Source organism: Cheilinus undulatus, linkage group 3 (assembly GCF_018320785.1).
Source record: "Cheilinus undulatus linkage group 3, ASM1832078v1, whole genome shotgun sequence".
NCBI classification, from domain to species: domain Eukaryota; kingdom Metazoa; phylum Chordata; class Actinopteri; order Labriformes; family Labridae; genus Cheilinus; species Cheilinus undulatus.
This window is the reverse complement of record NC_054867.1, coordinates 50,362,815-50,379,701: the sequence shown is the minus strand read 5'-3', so window position 1 is coordinate 50,379,701 and position 16,887 is coordinate 50,362,815. Positions and strand designations below refer to the sequence as shown.

The 16,887-nt window shown below is 38.0% G+C and overlaps 1 protein-coding gene across 1 annotated transcript in view; it reads right to left on the bottom strand.

Annotated features, from left to right (window-relative positions):
- Window positions 1–16,684, bottom strand: part of LOC121506790 (centromere protein P) — a 133,438-nt gene extending 116,754 nt beyond the window's left edge. Inside the window, exons 1-5 of the mRNA XM_041782661.1 lie at window positions 16,486–16,684; window positions 15,857–16,015; window positions 15,620–15,771; window positions 15,439–15,527; window positions 9,951–10,039 (exon numbers count right to left, since the gene is read on the bottom strand). Of these exons, the coding sequence (XP_041638595.1) occupies window positions 9,951–10,039; window positions 15,439–15,527; window positions 15,620–15,771; window positions 15,857–16,014 (488 nt within the window). The 5' untranslated portion in view covers window position 16,015; window positions 16,486–16,684. The remainder of the gene's footprint in view (window positions 1–9,950; window positions 10,040–15,438; window positions 15,528–15,619; window positions 15,772–15,856; window positions 16,016–16,485) is intronic.
- Between the last annotated feature and the right edge of the window lie 203 nt (window positions 16,685–16,887).

Sequence of the window (16,887 nt, the reverse complement as noted above, 5' to 3'; positions counted from 1 at the left end):
CAAGGTTTAAATGATGGGTTTTTAGTGAATCATCCAGCACAGGATAAACAGCCTGTGTTATAAGATTGCTCTTGTATATTTAGCTCCCCTAAAAATAGGCATTTGTTGTAAATGCCATTATGAAACTTCGATAAGGTAGCACTGCTACCTTGTTTGCTTTGCTAAATATCCCAAAGGACTGTAATATGTGACATGCTCAATACTATTTCTCTGATTGGCTAGCAAGCCAATCAGAGGCAGAGAATGCCTTGGTTATTCCTTTTCCACCCTAAAAATAAATAAATTAATTCATTATTTTTTTTTAAAAGAGATGGATATACTCTATGGAGATTTAAAAAGAAGTGGGTGTTCTTTTTATATCTGCACATACGCTCTATTCCACCACTGTTGATAACTAAATATTACTAATTAGAAGTGTTACAATGCCAGTTGCTATAATGCAAGTGATTGGATGAATTTGATTAATTTAGACTGAACTATCTTTGGCTTAGAAAGTGCACTGAAGAATCAGAAAACCGTCATCTAAAAAGCTGCATTGTTTCAATAACAGCATTCACTGCCAAACATCACTAACATTCACTTTACAAACAAAACAAAAAGTCATCTGTACTATACAAAAATACACTTTTTTTCTTGTATTAGCTTCAACAATGTTGAACACATACACACTCTGTTCAGTTGGTGGATGTGATGCCTGTGCTGGCTGCACCTGCAGCATGCGGTCATAGAGTCAGGCAAAACAAGACACAGGGAGGGTGCATTAAAGACCTAAATCTCCAGCTTCTGATCAAACACAGTGCTGTGTGACCAATTTTGTTTGGCTAAGTTTACAGACAGGCTGTAATTTTATCAACATGAAGTTTCTGATTGATGTTATAAGCAGCAAACAGCTGATACTTGCATGATATATGCAGATACTGTTAGTTGTAACTGAGATGAGTCCAGAAATGTTTGGCACAAAGTAACTATGACTTACAACCCTGTTTCTCTGTGAAAGTCTGCAAAAGCCTTTGTGAAAACACATCTAACAAAACTTAATTTCCTTAGACAGCAGATCTCATGGCACTTAAACACATTGCTTAAAGACTGCCTTCTTTTCACTGAGGCCCTGTACAGGGATTAAGTGTACCTGTACGGTGTGTTTATTTTACACCATGATGTTAACGTCTCCATCAATCTGCTGATCCCTTGCAGCCCAGACCTTTGTGGGTACTCCAAAAAGATCAGCTGTGATCTGTTTTAACCACTGTGCTCAAGAAATAAAAATCAACAATTTCACTGACCAAAAGACATGACGTCTTTAAAATAGCAACCACATAAGCCTCACTTATATCTGCCTGATATCGCTCAACACTGAGTCAGACATCAGTCAGATTTATTTCAAGCTCTGTCAAAATACCAAATGAAAAAAAAGATAAAAATGGTGGCTCTAATATGACTGGATCCTTCCAGTGAGAAACCAACAGAAGGTGAACTGCTCTGCTGCTTTTACTTGCAGCTTGTGTAGCTGCAGTATTGCTTTGAATACAAAGTTAGTAAACTACCTCAGGGGTACAGGAGAACAGATGTGGAAAAAAATATGTCTGCTGGATGAAAATAAGCAATAAAAATAAAATTTCAATGTCAGGGATTGTCTTCAGCCTTATTCAACTAAGATTATCAGTCTGCAATTGGCTGTAAAACTGTGACTGTCTTCCCCTCTGTAACACACATACAGAGCTTGAGAAGGCTGCAGTGTGTCAGAGTCATTATCTCCAGTATTTTCCATGTGTTGTTTGCCAGATCCTGCAGACTGGACCATACAATCCAGATGCGGTTGGGCCTCAGATATAGAGCAAATCAGATGTCTGTGCTATACTGCCAATCTACAGACAGAACAGACACTGTCTGGTAGACTGTGGTTATCAAGACAAAAAAAGGCTCCTGAGAAAATTATAAAGTAACTGCAGATTTAAAGGATCTTTTTTTTTTTCAGATTTTGATATTCTGTGGCACTTGCTGTGTAACTTCTAAATCACAACCAAGTTGCATAGCCATGCATTTCCACTCACCCAGAACTAAGGATGCACCAGTAATAATTCTGGTATCAGATGTGGTAAGATCTTATCTCAATTAGCTAGCTAGTAGCTTGAGTGACAACTTCTGAAGTTCTGTGGATCAGACCTAAACCATCTATCCATCCATTTTCTACACCACTTCCCCCTCACAGGGGTGGGGGTGGGGGGTGGGGTGGCTGGAGCCCATTTCTAGCTGTCCCTGGGTGGTCACTAGTCAGCTTATCATAGGGCTGACATGTAGAGACAAACAACCAGGTACGCTCACACTCACAGCGGATTTAGGGTCACCAATTATAACAAGCATAACAAGCATGTTTTTGGTGGTGGGAGGAGTATCCAGAGAGAACCCATGCATGCATGGAGAGAACATGCAGACTTTGCACAGAAAGGCCCTGGCCGGGAAGCAAACAAGGAACCTTTTTGCTGAGGCAACTGTGCTGCCCTAAATCATCAATCTTTAGAACCCAATGTTAAGTTTAAGGAATGGAAAAAAAACAGCTGAGGTAGGTCTGTAGGTTTAGTTTGAAAATCCACAAATTAACTGCTTCATGCTATTAGGTGAGCATTTATAAGATACGCTATATCCACTGTACATATTTGCAATAAATATCTCCAGAAAGCTTCATATCTGCAGTCACTGATCTTTAACTTTTGAAGCTACTATCTGTACACACTTGGACAAAATTGTTGGTACCCCTCTGTTAATGAAAAAAAAACACAATGGTCACAGAAATAACTTGAATCTGACAAAAGTTATAATAAATAAAAATTCAATGAAAATTAACCAATGAAAATCAGACAATGCTTTTGAATTGTGGTTCAACAGAATTAATTTAAAAAACAAACTCACGAAACAGGCCTGGACAAAAATGATGGTACCCTTAACTTAATATTTTGTTGCACAACCTTTTGAGGCAATCACTGCAGTCAAATGATTTCTGTAATTTTCAATGAGACTTCTGCACCTCTCAGCAGGTATTCTGGCCCACTCCTCATGGGCAAACTGCTCCAGTTGTCTCAGGTTTGAAGGGTGCCTTCTCCAGACAGCATGTTTCAGCTCCTTCCACAGATGTTCAATAGGATTTAGATCAGGGCTCATAGAAGGCCACTTCAGAATAGTCCAATGTTTTGCTCTTAGCCATTCTTGGGTGTTTTTAGCTGTGTGTTTTGGGTCATTATCCTGTTGTAAGACCATGACCTGCGACTGACATCAAGCTTTCTGACACTGGGCTGCACATTTCTCTCTAGAATACCTTGATAGTCTTCAGATTTCATTGTACCCTGCACAGATTAAAAACACCCTGTGCCAGATGCAGCAAAGCAGACCCAGAACATAACAGAGCCTCCTCCATGTTTCACAGTAGGGACAGTGTTCTTTTCTTGGTATGCTTCATTTTTGCGTCTGTGAACATAGAGCTGACGTGCCTTGCCAAAAAGTTCCAGTTTTGCCTCGTCTGTCCATAGGACATTCTCCCAGAAGCTTTGTGGCTTGTCAACATGCAGTTTGGCAAATTCCAGTCTCGCTTTTTTATGATTTGTTTTCAGCAGTGGTGTCCTCCTTGGTCGTCTCCCATGAAGTCCACTTTGGCTCAAACAATGACGGATGGTATGATCTGACACCTTGGAGTTCACCTTTAATGTCTTTGGAGGTTGTTCTGGGCTCTTTTGTTACCATTTGTATTATCCGTCTCTTCGATTTGTCATCAATTTTCCTCCTGCGGCCACGTCCAGGGAGGTTGGATAAAGTCCCTTGGATCTTAACCCTTGGTCCCTTGTAATTTTTATCTACAACTGTCCTTGTTTGTCCTGAAAATGGACATGCAGAAAGGTGCTAATAAAATAATCATTTTTCAACATTTTTTTTTACTTTCACTGCTTCAAATCTCTTTAACAACTTCAACCCTGACCACTAAAAAAAAAAATAATAAAAAATTCAATGTTACACACTTTTTATGCCAGTTATTGTAGACCATGTCACTGCTATTTTTTATGGTAAAAAACACAAAAACACCATAATTCCCATATAAAATGATCTAGAAAAAAAATCTTTTTTTCAATAAATAGTCTGGGCCATGCCAATGATGAGTAGTAAAATTGTTTTCTATGCATTGAAATTTTTTCTGTAGTGCCGAATGCCATATTTTAGCTACATCCACCCTTGTTTGTCCAAAAACAGACATGCAGAAAGGTGTTAATAAAAAACTAAATTTTCAACTTTTTAAAAAACTTTCACTGCTTCAGATCTCTTCAACAACTTCAACCCTGACTACTGAAAAAAAAAAAAAAAAAAATCAATGTTACTCCCTTTTTATGCCAGTTATTGTACACTATGCCTATGACTTGGATTCGTCCATGCTAAACAGATGAGTCCATCTGTGCGTAAAACACGCCAGTTTTACCCTCCTTTTCTTGCGCTTCCTCCTCTACCAAATCTAATACGATTGAATGCATTTGTTCATATTAGGTTTATTTTATGTACAGGCATAAAGAATCAGAGGATATATGTAGGATATGAACCACGAACACGTGCATTTCCACCTCTAACCAAAATGTGACCATAAAAATGCCGATCACGTGCAGATATAAATGTACTGTATCTTTGAGATACGATATATTCTTACCTATCGATCGAAAGGACCGGTGCATTCTCATGCTTGTTAATCCACTTGCTATGAAGTGAGGGCAAAGTTGAAATTGTCCAAATGTCCCTCTCTCTTAGTCCCAGGCTGCAGAATCCACAAGTAGCATATCCTAATGTAAACACTTCACTTACGGCATGTCCGCTTGTAAACATACACACAGATTCGCACCCGATCACACACATAGGAGCACACAAACTTTTTCTTACACATCAAGCCCACTCTCAGACATCCATATCTAGTGGCATGAATCGGTTCATTTAATTCTGGTTATGTTTAGTGGGTGAAATAGCGCTCCAAACACTGAGTGCATGGAAGGAAAACCATGTCTGCGCTGCTGAAAGGGTTAAAATGGTGCGCTGCACTATGCGCTGGACTGCTGTTTAATGGTGAAATTGAGATCCCTGGTGATCGACTGACTGCAAAAAATGGGTGCTATAAGTTGTTTTGGTGCCCTAGACACACAGTCAAAAAATGTGTTTTGAATGGAAGTCTATGTGTCCGATTTCAGACGAACAAGGCTGGATGTAGCTATTTCGCATCATGGGTGTTCTATGGGTGACACGGTTTTCATTTTTTTATTTTGTTTTAATATGAAGAAAAATAATAACTTTGGCCAAATTTGATGCCTCAATCTATAAAAATGTGACTATTAACTCAAAAAAAAACGATGATAAAAATGATGAATGTCCTCAAAACGGACATAGTAGGGACCGAGGGTTAAATTTCTGAATAACATGTGCAACTGTAGTCACAGGAACATCAACCTGCTTGGAGATGGCCTTATAGCCTTTATCTTTAACATGCTTGTCTATAATTTTCTTTCTAATCTCCTGAGACAACTCTTCCTTCTTAGTGTGGTACACATCATGTGACCAAACATCACAGCGACTACTTGTCACCCTTTAAATAGGTCGACTGACTGATTACAAGTTTGTAGACACCTGTGATGCTAATTAGAGGACACACCTTGGTTGAACATGTCCCTATGGTAACATTATTTTCAATCTTTTCTAGGGGTACCATCATTTTTGTCCAGGCCTGTTTCATGAGTTCGTTTTTTAAAATAATTCGGTTGAACCACAGTTCAAAAGCAACGTCTGATTTTCATTGGTTAATTTTCATTGAATTTTTACTTATTATTACTTTTGTCAGATTCAAGTTATTTCTGTGACCATTGTGGATTTTTCTTTCATTAACAGAGGGGTACCAACAATTTTGTCCACTGTCAGTATACACCTTCAATGTTCCAATCTTATCTTATTGAATAACATTGAACAATACCCGTGAAACAATACAAACTTGTTGTTTTAACTGCACATGAGGTAGTTCTCTCAAATATAAATGAAAAGTTTTAAGCATTGCTGTCCAAACTACTAAATTATATCAGTTCCTTTAGTCTTTCATTTTTCACATTTTAGTAGGTAGAGGCATATGAAACCAATCTTATCCACCGATCTTATTTACAAGGACCGGCTGATCGCCGATCTCCTAAAATTAAGGAAATCAGCGCCAATACCAATTTTGGCTGATCGATTGGTGCACCCCTAGTAACAATGCATAAAAATTCCAGGGTTTTTTGGAATCCTCACAATTAACTCTAAGGCATGGTCTATTGAACTTAAATACAGTGAAGCAATGATGAAAATAGCATTCCCTTACATCTACAGCTATCATTTTTATGTTTACCATTCTTTATAAACACTAAAGGTAGCAAGTCATAAATCTTCAGCTTTATTGGAAAGAAATTTTTAAAAATTGGACTTCTAACCCAAGCAGCATATTGAGGGTTATCTTAAGGTCAAACTTGCATGCTCAAAAGTTCAAGTTGAAGAAAGGGTTCTGGGCTTAAATGTCATTTACAATCCACCGGCTTTGATTGAAAATACCTTTTTATTCCTTGCAGCTTAAGAACCCCTGGTACACAAGAAACTGCAGCTACATCTCCAGACATTATTGAGCAAATCTCTACTGACCAGATTCAGAACAGACCTATTTGTCACGGCAGGAGAAAAAACAGGTGTAACTAATATAAATGATGGCTGTGGTCCATTTGCAGGTAGGTCTTCCAGTAAGCCAGCACACTTTAATGGTATGCAGACATCATGAAGGTAATAAAATACACCTGTGCAGGAAAAGTCAAGGATTTGTTCAGGGTGCCAGCCTAAATCCATCTTTTGGCATACACCAAAGGCATCTCAACTGATTTAAGAAAATGTCGTCAGCAATAAACACACAGCAAAGAGGGGTTTTCTTCAAACTGGAATGAAGCATTCAAAGATCATTTAATGCCACTCCAACTTAATGCAGGTGTGTCACAACAACTTCATGTTTAAGGAATTCAAGTGTTACTTGCATCAGTACCACTGCTCAGTTGTTTGTCTAGTACCATGACTTGACCTCAAAAAAAGTGAGAGGGACATCACCCACTGGTTACTAAAGCTGCCTTTTGAAGCACATCTGGGCAGTCACCATATTGAAAGCGCTATTTCAGACGAACTTTATGTTCACCTGCAAGCAAGCAGAGAGGTGGAGCTGAGGCAAGTCTAGTGCCTCCTGACAAACAGAAACAACCTGCCGGCTTGAAGTCACATCAGCCCTGTCCCTTACAATTAGGGATGGGGATCGTTAATTTTTATTACTATTGATACCCTTATCGATACTCCTTATTGATCCAAGTCCTTATCGATACCACTATTGATACTTTTCTATAGTTTGGTGGAAAAACAAAATGGAGACAAGTATTTAGACTCGAGTGGTCTTAGCTGAGTAGTGCTTGAGTTAAAAGCTATGATTCAGTCTGTCACATCTAATTTATATCCCTCAAATATAAACACATTCGTCATATTCACAACTGTATTTATTAAGGTTTCTCGTCAAAAACTAAATTTTCCCATTTTTATGAGACATTTGAACACATAACATATACAATACAGTCATCTAATTTACTGAGGTTACCTGAACACATATTTTCCGTCTATCAGCTAGTTACGTTCACCAATTAACTTTAATTCTGCCACCACAGATTTCTACACTGGATTAATACTTTTAACAAATATGACTTGCTCAAAGTTTTGGAACACTTTTCAGCATTTATCTGAGCAGCTGAAGAAGAAAGCTGTCCTGGAGCAGCTGAAATAGTGGTATGAGAGCCTGTTACTCCCAGCGCAGGCAGATATGAGTGCATGCATCTCGCAGGCAGCATTTTTTTTCCTCAAGCCGACAGTAGAAGGTACATTCAGGTGATGCGCAATATTGATGTACTTTAGTTGATGTACCCCTTGAAACTGATGTATGTTTTAACAACAGTTTTATCTTAAAATTACATTACATCACCGAGCCTGTGAAACATCTATAGCAGTATCGATAAGCTAAAATGTTATTGATTTTCGTGTATTTTAAAAACACAGAAACAGATCCTTATAGACCTGGGTCTTGATCCCCATCCCTACTTATAATGCATAATGTATCCTTCTAATAGCGGACAAGTAAAAATATTCAAATACACAAAATTTAACCCTTCGTACATGTGCCCACAAAGACTTGAACTAGTCTTTTTTAAAGATATATTTTTGGCTTTTTATGCCTTTATTGACAAAGGAGGACAGTGGATAGAGTCAGTAACAGTGATGAGAGAGTGGTGGAGAGACATGCAGGAAAGAAGCCACAGGCTGGGTTTTAACCTGGGCCGTCCACTAGGCCATCTGTGCCTTAAGACTTGAACTATTCTTACAAAATCATGTTAGGGTTTTTATTTGTTTTTGATCGTTTTTTATTGACGGCTGTGAATATGTTTAGGTCAGCTTCATAAACAGGAACTTTAGGACAGCTGTTAAGCCACTGTAGAGAGAGCAGGTGCCCCATATACAGAGACTACAGTCCTCTACACACTGGTCGCAGGTTCAAGTCCCAGTCCTGAAGTTGTTTGGTGCACGTCTTCTCCCACTCCCTTTCTCTCCACAATGCCTGCCTTTCTACATGTCTCCAATGAAATAAAGGCAAAACTACTACAGATAACCTTAAAGACGTATAAATGAATTTTGAAAAATCAAAAAATGGGAATTTAACATGGGGGGTATATGTGACATCAAGTGCTTCTGCAAGCAGCCTGGAGTGGACACTCAAGGAACTGCAGGTTTTTGCACTTTACAATTAGCTTTACCTTTATGACACTTGGTTGAAAAACTTCCAGTACTTTTTCCCCACAGTAAACCACTAAATTTAGTCGGTGATATCTATAAATCTGATCTAAATCTGACAGGATAACTTATAAATACCAGTGCAGACAAACTGTCTTAAACCACAGATTTGAAAAACAAATCTTATTTGCCTGCAGTCTAAACAAAGCTACAGTGTTTGGCGTGAGAAAAGCTAGTTAAATCTGAGACGGAGCGAGAAGAGTGGATGTGTGAGTGAGGACATTCAGCTGGACGACAGCCGTGAACAGTCTGACATCTTCTTCTACTTTAATAAACACTCAAGTTGAACTAAACAGACAGTTCCATCCTGACAGAACTAATATCCAATATTGAATATGTAGCTGGATTTGGACTGAGCCATCACACAGAGTAAATAAATGATGAACTGATTAGCTACTGGGCTTCAATCCAAATGCACAATCAGAGTACATCTGATAGCTGATTCACATCTGATAAACTTCTATTGGACAAACTAATTCCTCTGGCTGCAAACCAATGTAAATACACTGGATTGTCTAAAGAATGCAGGCACACGAACACTGAGCAACTGCCTGTCAAAGCTGAAGATTAGTTTCAGAAGTCTGAACTCCTCTACAGTGAAATAGCTTAACCTTGGTTTAAAGATATATTGAAAATATTGGTTTAAGGAGATTAACCTGTGATCAACTTAGACTGGAGAATTTCGATGCTAAGCCACTAGAATCTGTGTTTTCTTCATGTGCTTAGTGTTTGTAGGTAAAATAAATCATAATTTTAATGAAGTGCTCCCACCCACTTAAGTGAAATATTACATTACCAGACTGCAAACCACAACTTCAGAGTCATATCCTTATTAAACACTAAATGCTTTATTTTTCCTTTATTAACTGCTTTGGACTCATGAAAACACATCAGCCTAAGTGCTCGAGTGGAAAGACGTTCCATTGATGGATGAGTCTTATTACAAAAAGCAATTGTTCCAAATTACACTTAATTTTAAGCCTTAAAATCCTAAAATCCTTAATACTTTTAAAAAACAGACAAGTTTGACGTCCATTTGCAGTGAAAGGTCTTACCGTGACAGAAAACTGCTGAAGTTCTGCAGGTCACTGGCATCCATTACCACGTTCAGATCACTGATGGTCCTCTCAGAACGCTGACCCTCCTGTAGGACAAACACATCAATCGTCAACATCATTCACTCTCACAAAAAGTGTTTTGACTAGTTAGAGGAATAACTGATGATTACTTTTCAAGTGCTACTTTCTTAAAAATATATTAGTGTACATTATAAACTCAGAAGATTATAAAATTCCAACCCTCAGCAACAAATACGCCTGATCCTCTGTATGACTTCCTGCTGGCCCCTGACTAATATCTTTATGCTAAACTAGCTAACTACTATGTGCAAGTGACATGACTTTTTTAAAACTTTGACTGTTGTGATTGGACTTTCTTCTCATTACTGATTCTGTTTATTTGATTAAGCTTTTTTTATTGTTTTATGTTGTATGGAGTTTACTAAGAAAATAGTTGTAACTGCAGCAACCACTAACAGGGATCTAAGAAAAAATAAATAAATAAATAAACAAATAACTATGTTTTATTTCCACTAACAGCTAGGTGTGAAGTGTTGCACCAGCTGAGATCACTCCAATGAAAGTTACAAATTAAATTTTAAGTTGAAACAGAAGATTCAAAATGAGATGAGGTGAAACCTGCAAGTATTTGCAAAGTCCTGATCTGTGATGACAACTTTAGCTCCTACAGTCTTTAATATCTCATGATTTAGCTCATATAGCCCCACTTGTCCTGCTCACTGACAGAAGTGATTATGAGCTGAGGTTTTGGTGTGAAATGTCAAAAAAGAAAGACAGATGCAACCATTTCAAAATTTCATAGCATAAAAATAAATATTCTTTTGTGAACAAATATTTGTCGCCATTTATGTATGGCCTACCAAAACCAGATTTCTGTTTCCCATTTCAAATTTATCTGCTTGCAATGTTCTAAAACCAGCTGCTGGCAACTTGCCATGCAGAATTGCTGGAAAGATCAGACAGCTTGATTTGAGCTGCAATGGCTCAGTTCAGACAGCTGCAACTGTCAGCAGTGAAGTTCTAAAACTGTCTCATCTCATCTCAAATCTTTGGTCTGAACTGGGCTTTACAGCCTGTTTTAGGTGTATGTTCTCTGTAAATATGGTTGTCATGATGATATTTTTGGAAGATGGAATAACGTTGAGCATTTCTGTGGACATATAAAAGAGAGTCTTGGGACTCGCATGTGCATTTACATGACATTGAAGTTCTGAAGCTCTGCTGATGTTTTGTGGGGTGACTGTGGCTCAGTAGGTAGGGTCAGTAGGCTTTCAACCAGACGGTCACGGGTTCTACCCCAGCTTCTACAGTCACATGTCCTTGGGCAAGACAGGTCAGGTATGGGAGCATATGCCTGTTCTGCTTTTCACCAGATCAATCTTGGCCTTGCACTGCTCTGGCCTCCTAGACATCATTCAGGCCAATGCTTCATCCTCCCAGTTGACCTCTTCAAAATGTGGCTGCCCAGTATGTGGGTAGTGGACACAATATGCAGAAAGCAGGAATAGGCCTGGGTGCCTGTAGAAGTGCAGCTGCAGTTCCTGTATCCAGCAGCTGACTCTTCTCATCCCTTCTCTCCTTAGCATGTCAGCATTAAAAGATACCCAAAAATTAGCAGAAGGTAAGTTGCCACAAAGGAGTCCAGTCAGTGTCTCTGGCCATCAGACAGTGTCCAGGCCTCACAAGAGTACAGTAGGACTGACTTTTATCTGCATGCTCAGATACTATGAGCAAGACACTTAACCACAAATAGCTTGCACTGCTGTGCCATTCCTGTGAATGAGAGTGAATGGGTATGAATGAGATTAGCTAATACTGATGGCCACTCTACACAGCAACCTTTGACATCAACATGTATGATATGGAGTGACTGGGTGTAAATCGGTAAGTGTGATGTGCAGTGTAAAAGCTCATGGAGCAGCTGGTGAGAAAGAGCCACATTAGCTAATCCATTTACTATTTTCCATTATCCCCTCGTGATATTTGTATCCATGCCACAGCGGCATGGTATTTGGTGTCTCCATCTGCAGGTTCACACTGTGTTTTAGCATTGCTGGTGTGTGAGACAACACAACGTGGTGGGGACTCCACATACACACTCACACACAGTCTGACATGCAGACACGCAGTGCTGGATTCCCCCAATCACTCCGTTGATCCTGTTTCCACCTCTGTTGTTTCCACCTCTGTAGCGGACACAGAGGCGGGATCATTTTGTCTCCCGTTTACACCTGACAGTGAAGACAAACCGTTACAGGGGTGTAATTTCACAGTTTAAAACAGCACTGTGAACAAGACTATAATTTCAGCCATCCAAAATTTAAGTATTTTTAAAGTTCCTCATGTTACTGATGTTTTCACTACTTGAAGTCACTGCTGTTATTTAACACAGGCTGTGGGTTAGGGATAAAGGCTTTAGTTTTAATCTAATTATAAGGCTTTTCCTAATTTTCATACATTTTACTGGTTGTCTTTTAACAGGAGCTTTTTCAGCTGTTTGGAGACCAACACCAGAATTAACACTTTAGACACTACATTGCAAAATGTTTGTCACTGACAACTCAAATTACGTAAAACTGCAGCAATACTTAGGCTAGCTTGGACATTGCGCTCCACTAGTGAAGACGAACCTTACATCTTTGTGGTGCAACCAAATGACAAGACTTTAAGTGACAACCAAACAAGTTTCAGCTTAGGGTTAATTGTGAACTTTGATTTAAGACCAGACTGGTGCAATAGGCCACAGATAAGTAAGTAAACAGAAATGAGACCAATTTCTATTAAAACCTTTTAGAAAAAAAAAGACAAAAAGCTTGTTTCCCCAAATGTTGAACTATTCCTTGAGCATGCATCTTGCTGCCAAAGCGGAAAATCTTCTGTATTTTGGGAGCCATAAAGCCCATCTGTGATCAGTTTCACATGGGTAACAAAACTAACACAACACACTCAGAATATGTTGCAATATAAGAAAAGCGTCATTCAAACTAAAATTAAAGGGTAAAATAGAGTTAATCTGCACAAAATTACTGTTTTCAAATTACACCGGGAAATAATTAAATGTTTTTGTTTAATCAAAACAAAATTAATCATAAGAAGAAACTGCCTTGTGCTTTAATTTCATGACACAAACCAGACTAGGATGATTCAATGAAACCAGCTGTTGTGGCGGTTACTCGAGAATAAAAACCAGAAGACCTACATGAAGCAGAATTAAAGATCACAGTTAAACTCAATCTCACCGATAAAATTACAGACACTGCTGACTTTATATTCAGGCTAATGTCAAGGGCCAAACAATATTTTGATAAACTGTTTTTTTTTTTTTTTTTTTTTTTTGCTGGTATTTTTTTGAAAAGCCAACAGAAGGAACTACTAACAAAGCATGATACTTCTGTCTTAAAGATCTGTAAAGTACTAAACTTTGGCAACAGATATCCGCACGGATTCAGTTTCTTGATGGCAGTTTTTAATCATAGTGTTTGTGATTTGAATCAAATAATTTTCTCAATCATTCTTTATTTGTGATGCACTAATTCATAATCCATGTCAAGACAAGAAGGCATGTTTAGACTGTACTCTTTAACATCATTGTAGAGATACAGCATTAATCCATCATGAGCTCAGCACAAAGCATCATTTAGCATAGTTGCATGGGGTTACAGGGTTGAAAAGGCATCAAGGGAGATGCAGAATGAGAGAAAACAAGCAGAGCAACAACAGTGAACAAGACAGAGTTATGGTTGTGCTGGCCATAAATCTGCCTTTACCATATTTGTTTTGACTGTGTTTTATGTCTTTATCTCTATGGTAGCCATGCACATTATGAAAGAGCCACACTATGTTTTCTGCTAGCCACTATTGTCCTCTGTACTCTTTTGTAAACACTATGAATACGTCCAATAAAAGTTTTAAACAAAGGCAAAAACTGACATCATTACATCTGACTCTTTTGCTCATATAATAATGGCACCCAAAGTTATGACAGAATATTCATAATACAAATAAAGAGTTACTCATTGATTGTTTGTGCAAATGCAAATTAAGGAAAGACACGTTGTTAGGATGAATAATCTGCCTCACTTTATCAGTGTTGGACTGACCTTAAAATATCACGTTTGAGACATTATGATATTTTGAACAGACGACATTCATTTTTGAGATGTTATCATTGCCAGTAACATGATTTCATGATTTCTTTTAAACATTCTGCCACTGTTTCTTCCTCTCAGGCAGTTGGCTGTCAGCTGATTTGATGACAGCTCGGATCTGACATTGATTTTTTTTATTATTGCATGTTTTAAACATGAAACAGCTGCTGAAAATCTGCTGAGAAAAACTAAACTTTATGCCTGCATCAATTTACCGCTGAACATAATGTTGTGTCGCCCTCTGCTGGTAGAACCCATTTCCAGCACGCAATCCGTCAATAAACGGTCTACAAAGATGCATTTACACCTGTTTTTTAACCTATTAATGGGTTACCAGAATAATGCCAAATTTGGCTTTTATGTCCTTCTGAGAATTAATTAATCAAAATCTATGGATCTGAGGTTTTACCATAGTAACTTCAGTCTCACATGCTTTTTTTTCAAAAAACCAGTCTTTGTAAAAACATCCCTGGCTACTTTGCATCCAGTTACTGTCTCTAAATTTCAGACCATACTCCCTTTCAGGTTAAATCTAATTGTTTTTTTCTTCTTTATTAATGTGTTAGTTGAAACCTTTCTGATCTTCATAATGGATCTAAACATGCTACAGCTAAGTGAGTGATACCATGACACAAACAAAGAATTTTTCAGCTTATTATCTGTATTTGCAATTAGCTAAAGTTGGCCAACAATATTTGGGCCAGTTGGTGGAACAGCATGTCTGTAACGTTCCCAACCTGAGGTTCAGGTCCCTTAAGTGGGATGCAAAGCTATGTCTGCTCTGAGGCTGTCAAAATGGTTGTAAAAATCAAATTTTTACATATTAGCTACAATTGTGATAAAAAAAAAAAAAAAAAACATGTCGAATAGCTTGTACAATAGTCTATTGGTAAGAAAAAAAAAACAAAAACAAGTGTCGGCCTATTTTCTTAAGGTTAATCAATGAAACAATTATAAAGTATATGAAAATTGTTTGTCCGGGTAAAAGGAAGACAAGTGGATGATTTTGCATACTTGGTGTGCTGATGTTTAACATCCCGGACAAACTCTGTAGTTCCAATTAGCCACTTGTTACCAACTGCCTTTTATAAGACATTTAACGCTTAAAAATTCATAAGTGGGGAACGTCCACATAAAATGCTAATTTCCTGGTCATTAAACACATTACTGCAGCACTCTATCAGGACTTGAAAAATAATGACAGAAACTGAAGAGGACAATACTTCTTGAAGTCTTTTGTCATAAATTAAAGCCAAAAGCCAAATCAGCCAACACAGAGAGTGTTTCTTGGAATATTTAGCAAAGGAAATACTCACCTTGACCTCTGAGAGATGGAACTCTACCTGGAAGACCAGCTCAGAGCACTGACCCGACACACAGAGCTTCTGGACCAGCTTATTGTCAACTAGTAAACACATGAACACATAGCTATTATAATAACCTGACATAATTATGAGAAATACATGAGGCTGTGGAAACAGAAAATTCATTGCTTACTCTTTTGCAGAGTCTTTGTAGTGCAGGTTTTCAGACAGATGCCGTTCATCTGTGTTTGTTGCTTCAGATCCTCCTCCATTTCCTCCACCTCCTCCTTAAGCCTCGACATAACCCTCTCCTCCTCTATATGTGTCTGTCCAAACAAATATGACCTGTGGAGACAAACAACAGTGTGTGCCTGAAAGCAAATTTAACCAGAGAAGGAGATCTGAAAATGGATGATCTGTCAAGACTCACATGGCATCCTGCATTTTTCCTCTGAACTGGAGTGTCATGTCCTTGTTGTTGTTTTGCTGTTGGCCTTTCAATGCTTCAATTTCAGCCTGGAGATGCTGAATCTGAGCTTCCAGCACCTTCACTTCCTCTGTATTCTCCTCACTCATCTTTTCAATCATCCTAAAAGACAAAAACACTTCATCAATAAAAAAGGCTGTGAGGAAAAAAAAATGATAATACATTTCTAATACTACATCAAGTTTAATATAACTTGATCGTTGTAGGACATTGGAAATCTTAGTAAAACGGTGCATAATGAGGGGGGAAAAAAGACAAAATAAAGAAAAATGTTGTTGGAAACATTTGAAGTGTAGGTAACATTAGAAGTGCAGCTAAAATTATGAACTCTAAGTCTGTGATGCTAATAGAGTTACTAAGGTTAAAACTGGGAGTATTTATATGTATGAATGCACTTCTCTTATTTCCAAAGATTTAATGACATTTTACATTGTCACTGAAAACAGTGTCAAATGAAGTACCCGGCATAAACGTTAGCTAGCCTAAGATGACGATGACAACGGTTATTTTGGCTAAAAAAATATGTTAGCTTGTAAAAGAAAGAGGCTTTGTCGAGTTTAAGGTGTACTTACCGAATTCGTATGCGTTGTTTGACTTTTTAATTTTAATAAACGTTCATTAAATCACGATACACACTAACATGAAAGCGCCTTATTACTTTTATTTTATAATCTAACGCTTTAGAGTTACTTCAACGGTCACCTGTCGAATTCTCGTTTCTTTTCCCTGTCAACCAAAACAGTTCGAAGCCTCGCGCCCTCTGGGCTATACCACTTTATCCACGACGGAGGGGGATAAATCAATCATCTGAAGAAAATTCAGACAATATACCCTTCTAAAAGTCTTAAACCGAAATCATCTGAATATATTACCTCAAAAACTACAGATTCGAGGTAAATTTAGAGCAAATCCTAGGTGAATGAAGCATTGTTTGTGCTGTAAATTTCGAAACACCCCTTTTGTACAAAGCCTTA